The sequence below is a fragment of the Thamnophis sirtalis genome, unplaced genomic scaffold, assembly GCF_051295495.1.
Source record: "Thamnophis sirtalis isolate CommonGarterSnake01/CBP01778 unplaced genomic scaffold, rThaSir2_p1.2 scaffold_7, whole genome shotgun sequence".
NCBI classification, from domain to species: domain Eukaryota; kingdom Metazoa; phylum Chordata; class Lepidosauria; order Squamata; family Natricidae; genus Thamnophis; species Thamnophis sirtalis.
In genome coordinates this window covers 11,082,763-11,106,273 of record NW_028261387.1, presented here as the reverse complement: position 1 = coordinate 11,106,273, position 23,511 = coordinate 11,082,763, and the positions used below count along the sequence as shown (strand labels likewise).

The window sequence follows — 23,511 nt, the reverse complement described above, 5'->3', positions numbered from 1 at the left end:
AATGCCATTAGTTGTGAAGCGGAAGTTTTGCTACAATGATGTCAAAACAGCCGCTATGAATAATGTACTACTTATTCTGAGGAGCTGAACCCACGTAGGCGGCAGAGGTGCAGGGATGAGAACGGGAGAAGCGGAGCAAGCACCTCTCCTCCAAGCCTCCAGAGGGCGGCGTCCTCTCCTCAAACGATCCCTCTTGACGCGCGCTGCCTTGTCAGCCCGGTCACGTGCCGCGCCTGCGTCCTAAGCTCGGCCTTTTCCCACAGCGTTGCGGGTTGCAGACGTTTCGTTAGGCGGCCCTCGGCCTACGGCGAAACGGGAATCCACCGGCAATCATGGTCAGTACCGGGCCCAATCGAGCCGTGGCGGGGGAGGGCGGGACCGACTTTGCATTCCCTTGCTCGGCTGGCTCGTTGTTGGTCTCCTGCTGCCTGGATGGATCCCGATTCGGAAGTGGTGGGCCCAGCCGCGGAAGCGAGTTCCAGCGTGGCCTAATGGCTGCTCTCGCTGTCTTAATGGGAGAGCTGCTGCCTGCCCGAGCTTCATTAAAAGGGTCTCCCGAAGGGTCTGCCTTTCTCACCGTCGCCCGTTTTGCTTCGTCTGTTTCCCTTCCGACTTGGAAGAGTTTTCTTCCTCGGGGCCCCAAGCCACCTTTCTTCATTCGCTGTTCCTCTCTCTTTGGGAAATGATGGAGGGTAGATAGTTGAACCTTCTTTAGACTGAAGCTCTCGAACGCGTGAAAGGTTTCCCAGGTATGCACAGACGTGGAAGTGGGCTTGGCTGAAGGAGGGAGATGCCATCCCTGCAGGATCTGGGCCTGTGGACGGAATGAATGAGAAACAACAGGGGGGGGGGTGTTGACTGGGGTCGTTAAATGGTTTTGCAGAGAAGCCCTAATTACGACCCCGTTCTCCTAGATATGCCCCCTCCCTCTGAACGTCTCTAAGTTTCCTTGACGTTTGTTGTGTCTGGATATGTGTATTTGCTTGCTTTCCAACAGCACATGGTTAAAAACCGGTTCAGGGCTGCTTCATGCATTATGCTTTTCCAGTGGATAGGGATGCAGGCTATTTTTCTTTAAAAAAAAAAGACTTTAAATCATTGTAGAGAGCAAGGATCGATCTGGCAGCCTGTCAGGCTCAATAAAGCTTTTGTGAGTTTTTGCTGTTGCTTTGACAATCTTGCTTGCTTTTTGTGTGTGATTGTGTTCTGCTGCTATATCCAGGAATAATTTCAGTAGCAGCATTTTTTTTTGCAAATAAAAAGGGGGTCCCAGTTGATCCCAGCAGACTAGGATATGATATTACAGGCTTACATTAAGTAAAAGGACTGAACCTATTTCATCAGCCAAAAGAAGTTTAATAGAAGGTGACTTTCTTTGAGGTAGTCAGAATAGGTAGGCCTGCTGGCGTTTTAGAATTCAGTTCATGGTGGGTATCGTTCCATCCACAGTATTTTCAAGAGACTGACAGTATGTAATTTGGGAAGGGGATTAAAGCTTAGAAAACAAATGCAAATGCAGAGTACCTTCATAAATGCGTAAATTGTTGATGATAGATGGGTAGCAATAAAAAAAGTTAGGATGCTTACTTTCCTATATACATTGTCAGTGCTTCTGATGAATGTTTTCACAGTGTTTAAGATACAATTCTGTAAGCATCTACTGACAGAATGAGTTGGGCAGTCCAGTTTTCCATTTTGCCCTTGATTCTGTATTTTCAGCTTCTTGGTTCTCAAGCCTTTTTCTCTGTCATAGACCAGCATAAAACAATCGTGAAAAATTACATCTTTTTTCAGTTTCTAAGCCTCCCCTCCCCCTCATTTGATAGATTGCCATACAGATGTTCTAACTGTGTTTGTGGTCTGTTTATTCAAGGGTTTCGTCAAAGTTGTCAAGAACAAAGCCTACTTTAAGAGGTACCAAGTCAAGTTCCGAAGAAGGAGAGGTCAGTTTCGCTTCTTTACAAAGGTTCAGTACATTGAATCGATCATGGCATAAAGGCAACATTTCTAAATATATTTGATCTTTTTTTTTTCTTATTCAGAGGGAAAGACTGATTACTATGCTCGCAAGCGCTTGGTGATTCAAGATAAAAACAAGTACAACACTCCTAAATACAGGATGATTGCACGTATCACCAACAGAGATATCATTTGCCAGGTAAGGCCCAACTTTTGATTTTGGCTATTGTGAAGAACCAATTTGCATATATATCTTTTATAGCAGTGATTTTGTGTAGATATTTTATCTTTAACCACGCTTTTTCTCCCAACATTTTATTTTTTTTAGACCGAAATTATATTTTGAAACTAGAATAGTCAATGCTGTTAATAATACTTATCCTTTAGAAGAAAGTTATACCTGTACTATTCAGAACTTCATTTGATGTTTTACTCTTGTAGACACACACATACATAACAATTATATTATGTAAAATCAAGATTAATTACATTGCTTTATAAAACAATGAGTGTGCAACTTTGGAATTCTTTTGGACTTGCAACTCCTACACTCGGTCCCACTGATTAAACAGTGACATCTCTTGTGACCTGGGAAGAGTGCCTTCTCCGTCACATGGCTTGCCTTCTAAGAATGAGAACCCTTCAGACATTTGTGCGGTTCTTGCTCTGATGATCTGAAAGGTCTTGAAACCCTGGCTCTGGGTAGGATGGATGTGGCTCCCTTATTTTTTATTTCTATACATATTAGAGATAGATAGATAGATAGATAGATAGATAGATAGATAGATAGATAGATAGATAGATAGATAGATAGATGACAGATATAGATAGATACATAGATAGATACATAGATAAGTACTTGTTAAACAGATACTGTCTGGTTTATTTATATTGTATTACATAATTGTTATAGTATTCATTTTAAGTTGTGAGTGCCAAGAGTTTTGGAATTAGGCAGCAGCTAAATCTAATAAAATGTATAATACTTTTAACATTTCACCAGTAATGATGTTTAAAGAAAGAGTGGACAACAGGTAGCCTTTGACCTAAATTCAGCCTTCTTGCAATTGGGCATGGAAGAAGTGGGTGAATGTGGAAAAGAACCATCGAAAAGAGAAAATGACCTTATAAGGTAGTTATACAATAAGATGCTAGAGGTGAAAACAGATTATAAAGGAATATGCCATCCCTGGATTCCTGTTGTAAAAGTACTAAAAACGTACTTTCTGTAAACCTGGGGAACTATATTTGGATATATACATGTGACTTTCACATACTGAATCATGGATCTATTTTCTGGATTAAAGAGATTTAGTTTAGGAGTATTTGCTGCAGAGGACAGTTGCAATAAATGGATTTGAGATCACTCAGTTTTCCTCTTTTTAGATTGCATATGCCAGAATTGAAGGTGACATGATTGTCTGTGCTGCATACGCTCACGAGCTGCCGAAATATGGTGTGAAAGTAGGCTTGACCAACTATGCTGCTGCCTATTGTACGGGCTTGCTGATGGCCCGCAGGGTATGTATCTCTTGAAGATTACTATTCCTGCCTCCGTATCACTTGGAAGATCTACAGTCATTGATATTACCAATACGGGGAATGAATTACAAATCAATATGCACACAGCCTTTCTGTGTTAGTCCCTCAAGTCCAGTGAAAATTCTTACCAGTGAGATAAAAGGCATTAATTTATAGACGAATCTTATGTTAAATAGATGCAGAGATTTAGGCCTGGGTGTTAAAAGAGAACCATTTCTCCTTTTTTGGTAGTACCATATAGATTTTTCCAGTTTGAATCAGTGCTTTACAGGGGGTCTCTTATCGCACCCCACAGTGTGCAATAGTGTGGGGAGTTCATAGCATGTGTGCTTGGACTCTTTATTGGCCTTTGCCAAGTCAATTAGGACACTGTCTAGGTGATCTTTTGAACTAATATTGGGCTGCCATTTTCTGTTGGGAATTTTATCTTATTGATAAAATAGAGGTTTAATGTGTATCTTTTTGTTTTCTAAATTTTATGGTATTTTATTGTATTTTACTATGTCTTACATTTTGAAATTCCTAAAACTTTGACAGATAAATTAAAAATCTGAAAAATGAGCAAAAATGACACGTTATGGCTTAATGAGATACCCAACTCAAGGACACAATTATAGAGAAACCTTGTTTTAAATGGCTACTTGGGGAGAAGTAGTATAATAGTATTCTGAACTGTTTATTGTGAAAGTACATCTTGGCAATGTTGGTTATCTGTGATAAGTGGTGTCGTGATGATGCCATTTTACAAATGGCCTGATTACGTTATTCAAATGAGGTAAATTGCTGAGGAAATGTGATCTAGGGGTTTTGAAGTCTGCTGTAGCAGAATCCAATAAATCGTCGTAAATCAAGTTTTCATTGTTCTTTAAAAAACATAGTATCTAATTTTTTTTCCAGCTTTACAGGGTATGTTGATTTAATTCCTGTATGGTGGCAAGCATTGCACACCACTGTATAAATGAAGTGTGAACTTTTTTGCCAAGGAAAACTTAACATACGTTGTTGTTTGCAGCTTCTGAATAAATTTGGTCTTGATAAGATCTATGAAGGCCAAGTTGAAGTGACTGGTGATGAATACAATGTGGAAAGTGTGGATGGACAGCCTGGTGCCTTTACTTGTTACCTGGATGCTGGCCTTGCTCGGACGACTACTGGAAACAAAGTCTTCGGTGCTCTGAAAGGAGCTGTGGATGGTGGTCTTTCCATTCCACACAGGTAATTTCTTCCCTTCGGAATTCAATTCACGTTCAGGCAGCTATTTTGTTATATGGTCTCCCCCTTCCCAATTTTTTTTTGTACATTTTTGTACTCTTTATTGAGGCTATAACTGTGTCCAAAGTCACTTGTATTCTGTTGTGGGGTTTTGTGGATTTTTTTATCTAAAAAATTATCCATTTTTTAATCCACATTTATCTTTATAAATAACTCAAGGTGGTGAACATCCTCATTTTTTCCCACCAAAACAACCTTGGGAAGTGAGGTGAGCCAAGAAAGATACTGGCCCGAAATCACTTAGCTGGCTTTCATGCCTAAAGTGGACTAGAATTCACAAGTCTCTCAGTTTCTAATCTGGTGACTTCACCACAACACCAAATTGGCTCTCTGTTGCCACCTACTACACTTTAAGCTATTTTCTGTAGTAGATCCAGTACTTGAGTCATGGTGGTGCAGTGGTTAGAGTGCAGTATTGCAGGCTACTTCAGCTGACTGTTAGCTGCAGTTCAGTTCAAATCTCACCAGCTCAAGGTTGACCCAGCCTTCCATCCTTCCAAGGTGGGTGAAATGAGGACCCAGATTGTTGGGGGCAATAGGCTGACTCTGTAAAACTACTTAGAGAGGGCTGTAAAGCACTATAAAGCAGTATATAGACTTATATAAGTAACAATATCAATTGCACTTAGACTTAAGTGCGATTGATATTGTTACTTATTTGCTGTATACAATTCATCGCTAAAATCTTACATGAACTTGATGCACAAACATCTGCTTCTCTTTTCACTCTGATTTTAGTAGGTTTTCCGAATAAAAAAATTAGTAGAATAGGGTGATTGTAGCATTGTATAATAATCCCATCTTTTGTTTTGCTATTAACTGGCTACTGTGTGATGATATCCCACTGACTGAACACCCTGTAGTTGGTCCTTGGCGTGTGTATGATTGATCTTGGTGTTTCAAGACGGGACTGATGGTGGCTGAAACGCTTGAATCTGCCCCCTCCCCCCAAAAAAACCCCACTTTGGGGGATCTTAATGTTATGTTCCACATCTTACCCAGTTTGCTCCCAGAGTGTATAATGCTCAGCTCTTTGTTTCATAGTACCAAGCGTTTCCCTGGTTATGACTCAGAGAGCAAAGAATTCAATGCAGAAGTCCACCGCAAGCATATCATGGGCCAAAACGTTGCAGATTACATGCGTTACTTGATGGAAGAAGATGAAGATGCTTATAAAAAACAGTTCTCTCAATATATCAAGAACAATGTAACATCTGACATGGTAATACATCTGTTTATGCAAGTCCTTCAATTGCTGCTTAGCAACCATTTCATTGTAGTTAAAGAATTGCTAAAGCAAATTTGTAACTCACCAAAACTTAGACCTGATGTCATTGCTGCATGGTTTCGTGTATACTCTTGAGCATGGCTTATTCAATAAGTATCTAGCCCATATGTAACATTGACAGATGCACCTCCGCAGCGTGACTACTTACCTGCTTGCTTGTTTGCAATGTGTGATTGATTTTTGACACATCTTTTCTAGTGGCACGCTTTCTGCTGTTTGTAAGTTTCCCTCCATCTTTCCCTGAAGTACTTCCAAGAGTTGTTGGCTTTTTGACTTTTTCTTAACTGTTATTCCCTCTTCCCTCGAAATGTATTTTGCTGTCTGGAAAAACAACTCATGTTTTGGTGAAAACAGCTCATTTTGGGGGGGGGGGGGATAAAACTTGAATGATTCAATTTGGATATGAGCCTCTTGAAACCAGTTGTTACATGGATGAACCATGTTGCAGATCCTTCTTAGTGTGTTACTTGTGTATAATGGATTTTGGGGTTGTAGACAGGGGAAGCACTGCATTTGACTTTATTGTAACACTCCTTTCTCCTGTTGGCTTTTGTTTTCAAGACAAATGTACTAAGTATGTAGACAGTACGAATTAACCTTTAAATTATGTTGCCGCAGATGGAAGAAATGTATAGAAAAGCTCATGCTGCAATACGTGAAAAGCCTGCCCATGAAAAGAAACCTAAGAGAGAAGTTAAAAAGAAGAGGTAAGTTGACCTTTTCCCCCCATCTAAGAAGGATTCCAGAGGAAACATGTAATTTTGTATATTAGTAAAGGAATGTATTAAGAGCCGAGGTGGCGCAGTGGTTAAATGCAGCACTGCAGGCTACTTCAGCTGACTGCAGTTCTGCAGTTTGGCTGTTCAAATCTCACCGGCTCAAGGTTGACTCAGCCTTCCATCCTTCCGAGGTGGGTAAAATGAGGACCCGGATTGTTGTTGGGGGCAATATGCTGACTCTGTAAACCGCTTAGAGAGGGCTGAAAGCCCTATGAAGCGGTATATAAGTCTAACTGCTATTGCTATTGCTATTGTATTAACATTGAAATATATACACAAACAAACCCACAGACCGTATATATGGAAATATGGGGAAATTCTATCAATGCCTGGAAAGGGCTGGGATAGGACTATAGGATCATAGCAAAACAGGCTCTAAGCACCATATTATAGAAGTAGAGGTCCACCACGCTAGACAGGACCCAAGGCACAAACTGTGCAGAGAGACCACAGTGTGAGTCTCTGCATAGTCACAGCACAGAGTGGCAGAGTGTAACATGCAGGCAGGGACAGCATACATTGAACAGCACAACCAAGTATTTGTCGTTGTGTACAGGAACATCTATATAGAAAATGAGCTAGACTCTCCTATCTTTAGATGGAGGATCCCACAAGATCTTGTGTAGAGCAGGAGAGTTAAGATCCTGTGGGACTTCCAGAACCAGACAGGCAGGCAGAAAATGACCAATTGACTAGACAATGTAGTAGTAGAAAACAACCAGAAGACAACAGTGCCGATAGACATAGTGGTGCCAAGTGACAGCAACATCAGGAAGAAGGGTTATGAGAAACTGGAGAAGTACCAGGAACTGGAGAAGATGTGGAAAGTAAATGTCAGAGTTGTCTCAGTGGTAATAAGAGAAATAAGGGCTGTTTCCCCTAAGCTGGGCTCCAACAGATCTCGAGAACGACATCGGAAGTCTCTGTCCAGACGAGTACAATGCTAGGAAGAGCTAAGATCTTGTGCAGAATCCTCAAACTCCCTCTGATAGAGGATCTGAGATTGAGGAAGATGCATACCACCCATAAGGATGAGAAAGGTATTTATTCATTCATTTAGGGCAGTGGGTCTCAACCTTCCTAATGCCACGGCCCTTTAATTCCTCATGATGTGACCCCCAACCATAAAATTATGTTTTCCGTATTTTTTTTTGAAAATATGTGTTTTCCAATGGTCTTAGGCGACACCTGTGAAAGGGTCGTTCAACCCCCAAAGAGGTCGCGACCCACAGGTTGAGAACCACTGATTTAGGGGATGCTAAAAAGGAATGGTTTTTCTTTTGTGTTAAGAGTTAAGTTTTTTTCTTAGCAAAACACAATTTAATACAAAGCTTAAAACCAGGTTCCCGTGTTTTAAAATTGTAGAAAATAACTCTTGCTTGCTTATTTAGCATAACATCCTGTTCAGGATGATGCCAAGCCTTTTGTTGCACACCTTTCTGCGTTGGGGAAAGCTCATTAATTGATTTGAAAAAATAATTAGAGGTGTGCACAGAACAATGTGGTTGGTTTCAAACTGAAACCTTGCCTCCCCCCCCCCCTCCAATTTTGGGCAGTTTTGTGATCCATTTTGGCTGAGCAGTGATTCTTCAGAACCAAAACCAGGAATATCCAAAAGGGTCTTATAGGAGTGAGTAAGAGACTAGCCCGCTATTTTCTTTTCATGGCATGTATACAGGTAGTTCTCGAGTTATGATCGGTTGCTTAGCAACTGCTCGAAATTCCAATGGATCTACCTAGGGGGTACTTACGACCTGGATTCAAATGCTAATGTGCACACACAATCAGATGAGCACACTTTGGCCCCTTGGCAACTGGGTCACATAGCTGTGGTGTCCTGCAACTGCATTATACGGTGGTTTTGCAAAATAACATTTCCAGTTTTTCTCCAAAACCACACGCATTGGTTCACTTAATAACCTTGCTGTTCACAACTGTCTCAAGTTAGGCTCCATTACAGTTGTAACTTGAAGCCTACCTGTACTGGCCTGCCCTCCCAAGTTTCCAGTATCTGCTTTTTGCTATTTCTCTTTGTGCTATGTTGGAAATTGAGAACATTAGTGGTGGCAATCTAACTCTCCTATCCAGTCCTTATTCTTTCTAGCCTCTTCATTTTCCTATCTTCACTTACCCATCAACTCCACCACATCCTTGGCTCTTTTTTAATAGACATGGACCACTAGAAATGGAACATTTTTCACATTATTATCATACAGTTATATTTATAAGCTATACGCAGCCTGCTTGCCCTGAAATTTCTGTTTTTGTTTGGAATATAAGAACAGATTCTAATGAGCAGTAATCCAAACATGATCAAAATTTCCCCAGCTACCATAAAGCACAACATGAGGTGGTGCGATTGCATTGTACTTACCATTTTCAGGAGGAAAATAATTGGTTCCATTACCTAGGCATCACTATTCCATTGTCAAACCTCAGAATGAAGCTAATTTGTATTATCAGTTCTTTTGATATAATTTTTCATTCTAATTTGAGATGCATTATCTCTTGGAAAGGGGTATTGTTTTCTGATGAAAGTAATAGCTTTCAGGTTTTCTGGAATGCTTATTAGGATTCATTCTTACTCATTCTAAGATCGTTTACAAGTCCAGTATATTAATCTGTTTAACCAACCTAAGAATAGATAAGAGAAGTTCACAGAGGTGGAGGAGTCCTTAAGCAGAACTCCCGCTCAGTGAACTATTAGATGATGGAATACGGCTCTTGTTTACGAGCATGTTAAAAGGATGTAATGGGCAGAGACTATCATGTATAGGTGGGCGAAGGTACAGGTGATCGTCAATTGGAAGAAGAGCTGGTTTGGATGCCTTTGTGCAATTCCATGACTAATTATTCTCTTGATGGTGTTGTATTTGACCATTAATGCTAAGGATGCTTATGGTGTTGGTTCTTTTTTCTTTCTTTTTTTAAGACTCATTTGGGTAGGTTCTCCACATTAGCAAGAATAACCAACCCCCCCAAAAAAATCTTTTTGCAGGTGGAACCGTCCCAAATTGTCCCTTGCTCAGAAGAAAGATCGTGTGGCTCAAAAGAAAGCTAGCTTCCTTCGGGCTCAGGAACGTGCGGCTGATAGTTAAGATGCCTTCCATAATTTTCTGTGAAGATTTTGGAATACAGAATAAACTTATTGAATCAATGTTGCAAAGTGTTGACTTACTGAGATTGAATTCTAGCTACAATTAAATTGATCACCTGGTTTCTTGGGTCTCCTCCTATGCTTACAGAAGAAGCTACAAATGTGAAGATCAGTCTTCACTGATTCACTGTAGCAAATCCCTCTTATTTATATCCCACTTTTCATTTGGAAGCTGAAGGCATAACACTCCCTTCAGTGTTTTCCTCTCAACAGCAGTCTTATAGGTTGGGCTTAAAGAATATGGTTGGCCCCAAGTCACCCAAGAAGCTTTCATGGCTGAAGATGGTCTTGCGGCTGGGTCTTATTAATCCAACTTCTCAACTACTATGCTTCACTGATGCTCGTTGTTGACATGCTGCTAAATCTTCAAACCATTAAATAAAATCTAACAGGTAAGTGATAAACATCTGGGTGTATGGTCTTATCGGGGACATCCAGAAGCAGACTCTAATTGTGCTCTCTAGATTTGCTAGAGAGACAGCTTTCTGAATTCCCAGGCATTATATAGCCAGTGACTAGCAATAAATGAAACTCACTTAATGAAATCCCAGAAATACATATTTCCTTCTGGAATACATCAATCTCACCTTTTGAATCCCATCTGGAAATTTTCCCAAAGTCCATGTTCAGGAACAAGAATGGATTCCAGTTTTGTGGATGTCTGCTCGCTTGGGAATACTGCAAGCCACTTTTTGTTCTAATAGATCACCATATTAATACATTTTTTTAAAAAGTTGGGTCATATAATGTGATCCAGCTTAATCTTAGGCTAAACTTAGACAAATTGTGGTATCTGCCAGCTTTGCATGACAAAGTGTCAGTAGTTAGGGTAACAGTTTTCTGATGCTAATTTGGCAATTAAAAAAAAACCCCTGGAAGTCAGCAAGGAGAAAACCTACTTATGCATTATTGCCAAGAAAATTACATGAATATGTCCATGAAGATATCTGGAGTCTCACTCGGAAGTTTTAGATGTTATACCTACAATAGTATTGCCATTGAGGATATGTTGTTTTGCTTTTTGCTATTATTTTAAATATAGACTAAGCTGTCTATCCTGTCCTGGGAGAGAGATACCCCGCAGTTGGAAGTGTCTATCACTGCCCCCAGGTGGAGAAGCTTGGTAGTTGGGAGAAAGATGGCTTTTGTCCAGTTTCAAGGAGAACCCGTGGTTCTGGAGGGACCTCCTGGTGATATGGAGGTCCTATAAGGCCTGTTTCCTGGATGAGGATGTCGTCCAGGTAACATTGGAGCCTTATGGGTCTGTGCCTGAGGTGCACTGCGACTATTGACAGAATTTTTGTGAAGATCCTGGGTGCAACGACAGGCTGAGTGGCAGGGCCCTGTATTGATAGTGTCGGCCGTTGTAAAAGAAGCGCAGGAACCTTCAGTGTTGTGGCCAAATTAGGATGTCTAAATATTCCTCCTTTAAGTCAATGGATGTTAGGAGGTCCCCTTAGCGAATCCCTGCGAGGATGGTGTGCAGGGATTGTATCTTGAACCTCCTGTATGTGATGTGCCGGTTGAGGCTCTTGAGGTCCAAGATTGCCCTCCACACCCCTGAGCTCTTGGGGACCAGGAAGAGAATGGAGTAAAATCCCTTCCCCTCCTGGTTGGATGGTACCTGCTCTATGGCCTTTATCTCCAGGAGGCAATGGATCTCCTGGGTCATGAGCTCTCTCTTGAAAGGGCAAGAGAGTGGGGGGCATCGTATGAAGTTCCTTGGGGGCGGATGAAAGGAACTCCAGTGACAGTCCCTCCCTGACGGTCTGTAGGACCCAGCCGTCCTCTGTGGTCTGCTTCCATTGGGAGATGAACAGTTGAAGCCGTCCCCCGATAGGAGGTGACTTGGTGGTCACTTGGATTTGCGGAAGGGTCTGTGAGAAGCCCCCCCCCAGTTGGACTTACTTGGACTTAATCTTCGTAAACGTAAACGTCCACAAGGCAGTGACCCCCCCCCCAGTTGGATTTGTGGAAGTTGAAGTGCTGCCTACCTCTGTGCCGAAAGGACTGTCTGTCCTGGGAGCAATCAGAGGATTGATTGTATGATCTGGGGGCAGCGGAGAAGAGGGAGGAATCATTGGAACGAAAGGACTGACTCCTGAAATAGGGAGTGGGCTTACGATCCTGCTTCTTGGTCAGGGTGGGAAGAACCTTCCGTTTGTCTTTAGATTCGATCAGGAAGGGGTCTAAGACCTCCCCAAAAAGCTTGGCTCCCTTAAAGGGGGCAGAGACGAGCTTCCACTTGGCCTTCTGGTCAGCCTGCCAGTGGCAAAACCACACGAGGCGCCTAGAAGTGACATTAGAGGCCAACGCCCTTGAGGCAAATTTCTCCACATTGAGAGGCGTCGGCAGAGTATTGGGCTGCTGTGATGATCTTTGTAACATCCTGGCAGAGGTGAGTGTCTCCCGCTGGAGCTTAGCCTAGGCTCACGTAGCCAAATAATGGAAGCCGTGTTAAAGAACGAAACGGAGGAAGACGCCTTAATGGCCCATGCTGCCACTTGGTGAGTCTTGTGGCAGGCCTTCTCCGCCTTCTTGTCCTCCGCCTTAAGACCTTCCATCAGGTCTGCCAGGAGAACAGAATTAGAGGTGAGGGCTGCTATTGGAGCGTCCACTCAAGGCAACGTTAGAATGTCCTCCAGTGCAGGTGACACTGAATATAACTTCTTGGCCCCACCACTGGGCACGGCAAGGGAACCCGGTTGGACCTATTGTCGCCGAATTACATCCATGAAGAGGCTGGGGATAGGAACCAGGTCCTGTGACGGGGCCTGAGGCTTAAACATGCTGTCATTGGGATTAGCTACCGAAGGCTCATCTGAGCCTTGGCTAGCCTGACCCTTAGCGCCCACTTGAGTAGTGGTCTTGGCTTTATGTAAAATAGATTTGAAGAGGGTGGGTTTAAAGAGCCCAGAGAGAGCAGGAGCATCTGGGGGGAGATCCTCGTCTTCTGAAAGTTCCTGCTCCGGGTCCTCCCAGGTAGAAGCCTCACTGACTACTGAGGATTCCAAGGAAGGATGACGTCACCTGCGGGCAGTGCTGGGCGCCTCCTTCCTGGCCTGGGGTGGAGCTTTCCTGTGGGAAAATACATAATAGTTTGAAAGATTTCTCACCTCTAAAAATAGTTGTTGATGCTCATCATGCTGGAATGGAGAATTAAGAAAATGCTTTCCAAAGAGCACCAGTGCAGATCATGTACAAATGGAAGCAATTCAATACCACTGTTACCTTAGTTGATCAATCACTCTACTATTGGAGGACTCAAGGAACTTCAAGATAAACTCAATAAAGGCCTTTCCTGCATTGCTAGATGTCAATGTTCATCATCAGAAGAGCGCTGAACAACAATGGTATGCATGGCAGGAACGCAAGGAGAAAGTCATTACTCTCCCAAAAGAATATTGCTGCCCATAAACCATATGGATAAGCCAGATAATTATTGGAAAAAAGTTCTGTGAGCAGATGAGAACAAAATAGAACTTTTTTTTTCACTTGAATGACAAGTATGTTTGGGAAAGGCAAACTCAGGATAAGAACCTTATACCATCCTGTGATGGTAGCAGTATAATGGACCAGGATGGTTTGCCCAGGGCTGTCTTAACAGCATTATGGGCCCCTGGCAAAGCAGCGTACTTGGGTCCCTGCAACAACTACTCACAGGAATAAAAATGGTTGGTAAAATTAAACACTTATTTTATTGGCATTGCAACAAAATTGGTGTTGAAACATTAAAAACATATGGGCTCGTCTCATCTACAGAAAAAAAAATTAGTATTAATTTCTATTTAATTAATCTTAGCATTAATTAAAAATGCAGTAGAATGTAATAAATATGTTGCGGTATTTATGAGATGCAAGGTGCATTAAAGGGTTAACATACATAGATTAGTATGGGGGCCCTTATGCTCATTGAGTCCACGGGCAAGTGCCCATCAGGCCCATGCCTTAAGATAGCCCTGGGTTTGCCATTGATAAACCATTCACTGACCGAACTAGGAATTCTGAATTGTAGCAGGAAATTTCATAAAAATATCAAGATATCTGTCAGTGAACTTGGGCTCCAGTAAAATTGGGGTGTACAGCATGACAACAATCCATGTTGTATAATCAAAGAATGGTTAAAGCAGAAAAAAAGTTAATTTTGGAATGAGCTGTCAAAGTCCTCAACTTAATTAGCAATAGCAATAGCAATAGCTCAACTTAATTCTATAGAAATCTTGTAGGAAGCAGGGAATTCATGTAAGGAAGCCCACAAACAACCTTGAATTGAATCTATTCCATAAAAGGAATTGGTTAAAATTCATCCAAGCCAATGTTTAGGACTGACCAACAGTTATCTGAAACATTTAGTTGGTGTTATATGTGGACACACCGGTTACTGAAAGCGAAGGTTCACATACTTCTGCCATATAAGAGTATAGATTTGGATCATTTCTGTCACATGAACTATCAGGTTTTTGACTCAATTGTTTAATAGTGTTCTCTCCACCTAGTTTTTGGCCTTGTGTGTAGTAGAACAGATCACATTTTAGGTCATAATAATGCAGAAATGTATATGTTTATCCTGGGCTCTTATGGGAATCCCTAAATTGAAACTAAGTAGAAATGGCTAATTGTGTAATAGTGAAGCAACTTTCCCGATTTCTTTCATTACTACATGAATTTTTCAATCTCAAGAGGAAAGCAGAAGCATCCTATTTAGGGCATGTCAAGTTTTTCAGCTTTCAATTTCCAAACATTAGGCGGTGCTCAAAAATTGTGACATGCCTTGGGGTTTATAATGATATTTTGGTTACTTTAATATAATTTAGATGTGCTTAGTAACCAATTGCATAAATATAATTTTAACGTTTTGTTTCATATGTACCATTTCATTAATGTTTTATTGCATTCTATTAAATTTTATATTAAAAAATTATTAAATGCAACTGTACCTCAACCTATTTCACTAGGGGACAGTAAAGGGCTATCTGCTAAAACAGGGAATCAAACAAACTTGTCATCTCAACAGAGTTAATCCAGGTTCGGGTTTTCTATTCCTCAATCATTTCTGCTTTGCAGCAATCACCCTTTGACAAAATGAATCAAATTCAATAGTCATAAGTATCTTTTTTTGTTACAAGAATATGAAAACTACAAGCAGAAACTAGTGTTTTGGACTTATTTCAACACACCTCTGTCCACTAAAATTGTCATATTGTTTGTTGTATTTGAAGAGGATAAGGCACACCTTACACAAACTCAACTATGTAATCGAATTGAACCATGTTCAAATTTACCCAGAATCAATGAGCTCTTGCTATCTTCAGCATTTTATGCTAATAATTACCAAAAATGCAGTGCTTCTGCCCAACATGTATCACTACCAGAAAGGGGAAATAGTTTCAATTTATTGTAAACAGTTCATATTTGAAATAAAAACCTGAAAGTGGTATAACAGCAATCAAAATAAAATACAGTACAAACTGCATTGCTAACAAATCCCATTATTCCAAACTTTCAAATATATATTTTTCCACTGAGCAATGACTGTAACTACTGACATTCAGACTTACTCACCATGGGTTTCCTTATTAAGATTTAAGAATGTTTATTGGTACCACTAATAAATGCTCTCTTTGTCAATTTAAAAACAAAGTGGACATTGTGCAAGAAAACTGTTAGTAAAAATATTTATAGAAGGCAAAAATGTACAAGACCCTAAAGTAAATAATGTCACACATTATACAGGGAACAACAGTTCTTTTGTCTTTATAAGTGCATGTTTGAGAGGTTAAAAAAGAATACTTTGTTGATTTCAATAATTTTTGTCATTTTCTTGTCTTCTAAAACAAAACTGAATCAAGTCAAAAGCTAAAGGTGAATTAGTGTCAAGAGGAACATGCCCAAGTATTTCAGAAGAATTCTGCTAAACAACTACATTGAATAATGTAATTTATTAACTAGCTAGGTGCTAAATAAGATTCCAAAGATTATCCATGTGTGATCAAAGTTATCATTTCTTTCTAGAACTGGGGACTATGTAGTCCTGAGAAAAACACATAAAAGAAATGGAAAGTACAGTGAAGTCCAAGAAGGGTAGTGGTGAAAACATGTATCTTATCACTGCTGTATTTCATTTTGTTGTTTTGTAAGCAATGCCAAAACCAATATTCATTAGCTTAAGACAAATGGCACTTTAGAAATTAGCTCATCACATAGTATGAAAACAAACCTATACATTCTTACAAAATCAGCTTGAATGTAATATTCTAGTTTCCAAAGTGCATATGGTGAAATCAAACAGTTTGATGGTTGAAGGAACAAATATGATTAACTCCCAATAGAAATCTTCCACCTTACAATTACAATACTGAAATTACTTCAGGACAGTGATACATAGAATTTAACTGTTGGATAGGCTTTCTTTTGGTGAGATTGTTCATTATGATTTAAATACTTTGCTGATAAAAAATGAGGACTCAATCATTTGATTGCATTAAAACTCTGGAGCTTAGGGGTCTCTTTGACTTCTTACTTTCAAATGTATAATGCTTAATACTTTTTAATAAATCTGTTCATATAATCCAACTGATTACTGAAGTTTATTGAATCTTATATTTCATATTGCTGCTAGTGTGTGCATGATTGTGTATGCAACTTAAAAATCCTTAAATGCTAGAATGATACAACGGCTATTTTTAACTGGGAGATTTAGCAAACTTACTAACATTAAATGTATGTATGAGGTAAATGTGTATACAAATGTAAAAATCTAACAAAAAGTTCTGGTTTGAAAAACTTCCATTTTAAAACATTTGCAATTATCACATTAATTTTCTCTAAAAATTACTAATGTGCAAATTCTGCCATGCTAAAATTAATAGACAATCCCCAAAATATTATTTTTAAAAAGTAACCTAATAGTGATGGATTCTTCAGGTTGATGATTGTAAAGAAACTTCAGAATTTTAAAAATCACACTTCAGAACTTTTTAAAAGCACAATACATTTTGTATCTTTTTGAGGGGAAGCAAGAACACAAAATAAAGATCTAGTAAGTCAAAAGAACATAAGGAAACTTCTTATCATGTCTGCAAGGTGATAGCTTTGGAACAAGAGTAGGTCCCTAGATGCAATCAATCCTTCATCTACTTGGACTAAATGATATCACAGTTTAGGGACAAAGTTCTTCCCCTTACATTTAATTCAAATGAGAAGATTGTTTGAGTCACCGGGAATTCGTTCATAAAGTAAACAGCATTTACAAAAATGGCAGCTAAGAGTGCTTTAAACTGATAACCCACACAGCCAGCTTCACCTATCCTGTTCCATTCCTTCTAACTTTTCCCTTTGCTAATGATACAGGGCAAACAAAGCACAGGGAACAGTACTTTCCCAGGGAGCAGTTTGATGCTTGGGATGTTCTCAAAAGGAAGTACAAATACATTTATTCAAAGGAAGGGTGGAGGGTCTGCTGGATCCGAGTGTCTTCCACAGCCAGATGAAGCAGCTTGGCTAACTGGAAGTATCTCATGATGCAGAGGTTCTTAAGTAGCTCTCCTTAGCTATTATTTAGAAATGGAAGTGCAATCGGTGTTTTTATACTGTCCTCCTTCAAGAATTCCCAGTTTTTAATAACTAATACATCAGGGAAAAGGGTAGGATAGACTTCAAATGCTAGATTTTTTTTTTTTACATTTAGGAAATTATTCAGTTGAATACATGTGGGTTTATAAATTCTATAGAATAGATTTCCTGGGATTATACCAAATGCTCTCTCCATATGTATAAATTTGGCTTTTAGTAAGTTTCTAAAGAAACAGAATGAATACTAACAACAGAAGGCTGTTATGAAATCTCTTAAGCCAGTGAAGGATAAAAGGGTAACAGGGAATTAGTATTCTTTCCAGCCAGGAGTGTTGTAGCCATATGGCTTCAGTAGTCTGACAGGCATACATTTAAAGTACACATATAACTCTTCGATTGGGGACAACATGTCTGAAAGAGAACTGATAAAAGATGAGGACAACAAATGTTTCAAAAACTATAAAGTATGTTTCATAAAAAGTGGTCAGCTCCTACAGCAGCAACTGCATCGTCTTCTGAGACAAAGCACCTAAGAATCATCTGTATGAGATATTTTCTTCCACAATAGAGTTTTCAAGTTATTGAGTATTAAAGAATGTTCCATTTCCATCTGATTGGCTGAAACTTTCAGGGCAATGCAAGAGTACAATTGTTTCTCTAGTTCTTCATGTATTTCTAAAGGAGCCCCGAGAAGCAGATAGTCTTTAAGCAAATGGCACACCTTTGCTAAATTTGGCTGAATTATTTCTGTAGTACATTTCATTTTACTTTGGTCACATACAGTTCTACAGTCGGAGCCATATACGCAATCCAGGTCAGACTCGCAGTGACGATCTTTAATACGTTCTTTTAAATTCATTTCTGGCACTATTTTTCTCATATCCAACATTTTTAAGTCATATTTATCATTATAGCCCAGGTTTTTGGCACTCATATCACACATGAGAAAATTTCCATACGGTCCATGGAAAATGTCTTCCACAAATTCTAGAAGCCCTATAGCTATTTTTGCCTTTCTCGGCCACGACGGAGTAAACCATTGATCCATGCTCCTTCTGAAACCAAAAGGAATGAAAAGTTCTAAAATCCACGGAAGGCTTATTCCAAAAAGAGAGGTATATTCAACTTTTTCCATCACATAAAGATCTCCGCAAAACCCCAACAATTTGGGAGTGTGTTCTTTATCTTGGAGAATTACCATGAGCAGGAATTCATTTAACTGGAGAAGGGCCCATGCTGACTTTGCTTCTGGCAAGGAAACACGGCCATCTTTATTCCCATCAGCCACAGTCAAGATGAGATTAACCAATTCAGGAAGATTTCCTTGTTCTCCCAGTTTTGCCTAGAAAGAAGTCACATATATGTTGAAATATCAGGTGCACTCATTTCTTTTTTTTCTTCTAAATTTTTTTATTTTTTAAATAAAAACAAATAAAATCATCCTCTATTACAAAGTTGTAGAAAGTGTGTCAATTGGTTACACAGAGTTTTCATGCATCCCTTCCACCGTCATCACTTCTAATTCATATCAAATTATCTACTTTACATCACATATATTTATATATAATTGCTATCATACCTCATCCTTCATATGACTATAGTTGTTTTAACGTCCCTTTATAACACATTCCAAAATTTGAAACAAAACCACATAGTGGCATTCCCTTATCTATTTTCAATATCATCCAATCACATCATTCCTTTATAACACATTCAAAATAAAAAAATAATTATTTTTTTAAAATAACAGTTTTTAAACCTCTTTTCTTAATCATTGTTTACAATGTTTATCCAATTTCCTTTTTATCCTGTCAATACAAATTATTACATTATTAACATTATCAGTCATTTATTTAGCAATAGTTTGTCTAAGTTTAACCTTTCCCCCTTTTTACATCATTTAAATTTTTTACCAAATTTCCTCTTATCAAACCAATACATATATATACATTGTTTCATTTCTTTTTTTTAATTAACTATTGCTTATTATCAGATGAATTTTCAAAAAAATTAACAAAATAAGTATACCAGCAATGAGATAATCTTAAGATATGCAGCAGGTTCATATTTACCAATATCAAAATTTACTACAAATAAGTGTGTTTAAAGGTAGTTGCTTTACAAAATACCAATTGTGAAATTATTGAACAAAGCAAGAGTGAGTGACTCCATCCTAAAGGTAAGAAGAAGACACAGTGACTGAAAAACTCCATTCCAGCACCCAGCATTCACCTTTTATCTTCTGCACTTTCTCTCCTTATAGTAGAGTTAGCTATAACAAATATAATCGCATCACCAGATTCCCTGCAGACCCACATGATTTTGTCTAACCTGTTTGTGGGCATCTTTGACCTGTTTGGTCTCTATCCTTGGTAATTTTGGTGGTGTTTTTTTGGTTCAAAAGACCTATAGGAGCAAAGGTTGTTATCCATCAACGTTAGCATAATTTCATGTTAATTCAGATTAATTTCTTAAAATGTTAAAATATTCTCATAATTTGAGAATATTATTTGCAGATGGGCTTCTTTTATTTTATTACAGATATATTTGTGTGACTGCTTTCTAATAAGCTATTTAAAAGGGAAAATAGATTAAATATCCAATGGCAATGTTACTTAATTTGGTAATGAAATGTCTGCAAGAAAATAGCCAAGCTCAGAGAGCACCAAGGACCTCACAGATTATAAATGAATTACCAATGCAATTTTTAATACCTATACTTAATCCAAGACCTAGCTATATTTTAGTAGTTATCATAAGAGTGTAGTGTTTAAAAGAATAAAAGCAGTAACAGAAAGTCTGTCAACTGAATTGCAATGACAGTTTCTTATTTGTAATAGCCAATTTATAGCAGGATCATAATGGGGAAGAACTTAAAAAGTTTGTTTCATGCAATCCTTATAAAACTTCCCAACACAAAGTCTTAATTTTAATCTAATGATTTTGCCACAAATATGAAGTAATCAAAGAATCTGTCTAGTATCATTACTTTCAGCTCAATCATCACCCCCCAGGCAATGGAGAAATAGTATACTTACTTTAAAAAGCTCATAGACCATCTCTTTGAATTTTTGAACAGTAGTTCCTCTAGTTGGTTTATCAAACAGAGTTGTTTCTTTCCTTGGTTCTAGTTCAGTTCTAAGATCAATATGAGCAATTTCTTCCATCTGGCATTTTATAACTCCTTGCAAATTACCCCATTCTCCTAAATACATCTGTACAAAATGGAATAAACGACAATTATAGGTGGAAATTTATCTTTAACACAAATGCTCTCTTTAATTAGTACTCAGTATTTAATAGACTAAATTGTTGGCTTAAATGATTATTTTCAATAAGATGACCTGATTTTCTGGATAACAAATCTTAAAATGTATATGCTATTTATACAAATATAGGATTTATAAAAGGATTGTAGCTGACAAGTGCTAATCTAGAAACAGCGTTTCCACTTCTACTAAACTAGTACTTATATACTGTGTTTATATAAAAATGCCACATGCTGTCTTTAAAAATACTAAATTTAAGTGAATTTCAAAATATCAGATGAGCAGTTGTCCTTGATTTCTTCATTCTTCTCCCTTGAAAATAAGACATAGAAATAAGGCAACCTGAAGATCATGACACATAGGTGAAATGGGAGTTTAAAGTTTATAGCATTATTTAAATTATTTATATAGAAATATTTTAATGCATTTCATTACAATAAGTCTAGCTTCTTCACCCAGCTTTTACAGAGATGGAAATAAAAGACTACTGGTCAAATACAATCTCTATCCAAGATGGTTGCATAGTGATATCTGTACTCCTAGAACACTGTTTAGCTGTTGTCATTAAACAGTTTTAACAATATATACTTTTTTGCAAGGTATGTAACATGGAAAAGCAAAATTCATTTGGTAAAGGATATTCTGTAATTTTTATTAAATCATGGCTGATAATCATTTAAAATTCATACATTATTGTACATTTTAACATGTACTTTAAATCACTACTAAATATATATTTCACACTCATTTGATTTATGGCACTAATTAATAACCACAAAATTAGACAGTTCTTGAATGCAGTATTATTAATAAAACACTGTTATAAATTATTTTATAGTAACAGGTTTAAATGAAAATCTAGATGATGCTGTTCCAGTTTAAAATCAGATGCGACTAAATAGTAAGACTCATTTCAAAAAAATCCACAAGTACTGTAACTGAATTGGGTCCTTGCATTCCTTCCTATTTAGCAATTTTCCCTAAAGACTCCTTTTATCAAGTCCCTTTGCAGGAGATGATTTTGCAAGCTCAAAATACTATAATGGATGCAAACTTTAATATAGCGTGGTAAGCTTTATAGATTGGGGAGCTACATGTTACATTAAGTCTTGTGTGTAGGATACACGGGGAAGATTAATTTGTCATAACATCACTAGATAGGACTGATCTTTTCAAACTTTTAAAAATAATTTGGTAATGGGATTTCGAGGATAAAATGCATGCTTAAGACATTTGCTCTTAACCCTTCCATTTAACTTCCTCCAAAGCCAAACTTTCAGTCCTTGAATAGGAGGCACTCACCCGATGGGTGAGATTTTTTATTGCTGGAAACCAGAAGTAAACACCAGTTGCTAACAGAAAACACATTGTAAATCCTGGTCATGTGACTGTGCAATGCTGCAAAAGGATATAAATGCCAGCTGGTTACAAAGAGCCCGAAATGTGATAATGGAAGGAGAGGACAACCCTACTTCAAATCTGGGTTATAAGTAGCCCTGGGGAGATCTACCGCAACATTTTATGGTCATTAAGCAACTGGTTGTAAAGTTGAGAACTATCTGTGGGTATTTTGTGAAATTGCTGGATGTTCTGACATTTCGTTTTTGTCATAGTCCAGAACCGTTCTATGTATTGCAGTGTGAAGGGGAAAAGAGAATTATGTAGATTGGGGGAAAGAAATTCTGGGCAAATATGAGAAGGGGAAACAATAGCATGGTAGGATATTCTTAAACATTGGAGCTTAACATTCTCCTCCATATTACAAAATGCTTAAGTCAATTCTTTATCATAAAACACTATCAGCACTATTGCATGGATTCTGTAAATATCTAAGCAAATTCAAGGTTGGCTTTGGCTTTTTAAAGAGTTCTATTTTCTATGACATTTATAAACTAATATACCTTAGAATAACTAGAATGACTGTGTTTGCAGCAATCACTATGTTTAGATGGATCCAATTTTAAGGATCAAGCGAACAAATTGACTGTTGGCTTACCTGAATGGTCGTTCTCTGGGTGCTGTGGGAGTGTCCAAGCATGGGTTAACTTCAGCTTGCTGCCCAAGGACTGAGTTCAAAGTTGTGTAGCTATGCCTCCTGCTCCCTCCTGCTCTAAAGGACCTGCGGGTACCCTGCTGCTTGTTTTTGTCCCTAAACGAAGCCCTGTCATGGGAGCGGTCCTGCATTTGGGAATAAGGTCTGGTAAATCCCCCGGACGTGGAAGGGGAGTCTGCAGTCCCAAAGGTCTGCCTACGAAAAAAGGAATGGCCGTTGCGGTCCGTTTTTTTTGTAACCTCCGGCAAGACTTTGTGTTTGTCCTTGGACTCAATTAAGACAGAATCCAAGACCTCACGCTTGCCGCCCTTGAAGGGAGCTGAAGCCAGCTTCCACTTCGCTTTCATGTCTGCCTACCAGTGGCGGAGCCACAATAGTCTGCGCGAAGTCACATTAGAGGCCAGGGTCCTAGAGGAGAATTTGGTGGCGTCAAGGGAGGCGTCAGCTGAATTCAACCGCTGCAATAATTTTGTTGATGTCCTGGCATGATCTAGTATCGCCAGCTGGAAGGTTAGCTAGCAGCTTACGAAGCCAAAACAGGGCTGCCCTACTGAAGTACGAGGAAGAGGAGGCTTTCATGGCCCATGCAGTGGCCAGATGAGTTTTATGACAGGCCTTCT

The 23,511-nt window shown here is 38.8% G+C and overlaps 2 protein-coding genes and 1 non-coding gene across 3 annotated transcripts in view; 2 read left to right on the top strand and 1 right to left on the bottom strand.

Moving 5' to 3' along the window:
- The first annotated feature begins 214 nt into the window (after positions 1 to 214).
- RPL5 (ribosomal protein L5) lies at positions 215 to 9,997 on the top strand. Its single transcript, XM_014065764.2, has 8 exons — positions 215 to 335; positions 1,874 to 1,943; positions 2,043 to 2,158; positions 3,346 to 3,480; positions 4,514 to 4,716; positions 5,818 to 5,995; positions 6,680 to 6,768; positions 9,839 to 9,997. The coding sequence occupies exons 1-8, from the start codon at positions 333 to 335 to the stop codon at positions 9,936 to 9,938; spliced, it is 894 nt and encodes a 297-aa protein (XP_013921239.1). The 5' UTR covers positions 215 to 332; the 3' UTR covers positions 9,939 to 9,997.
- LOC148044537 (small nucleolar RNA SNORD21) lies at positions 5,599 to 5,694 on the top strand. The gene has a single exon (XR_015697431.1). It is a non-coding gene; the product is annotated as a small nucleolar RNA SNORD21 (small nucleolar RNA).
- Positions 9,998 to 15,898: 5,901 nt separating the features above from the next.
- The window catches only part of DIPK1A (divergent protein kinase domain 1A), a 30,484-nt gene continuing 22,871 nt past the window's right edge, over positions 15,899 to 23,511 (bottom strand). The window contains exons 4-5 of the mRNA XM_087719300.1: positions 20,608 to 20,784; positions 15,899 to 18,911 (exon numbers count right to left, since the gene is read on the bottom strand). Of these exons, the coding sequence (XP_087575426.1) occupies positions 18,099 to 18,911; positions 20,608 to 20,784 (990 nt within the window). The 3' untranslated portion in view covers positions 15,899 to 18,098. The remainder of the gene's footprint in view (positions 18,912 to 20,607; positions 20,785 to 23,511) is intronic.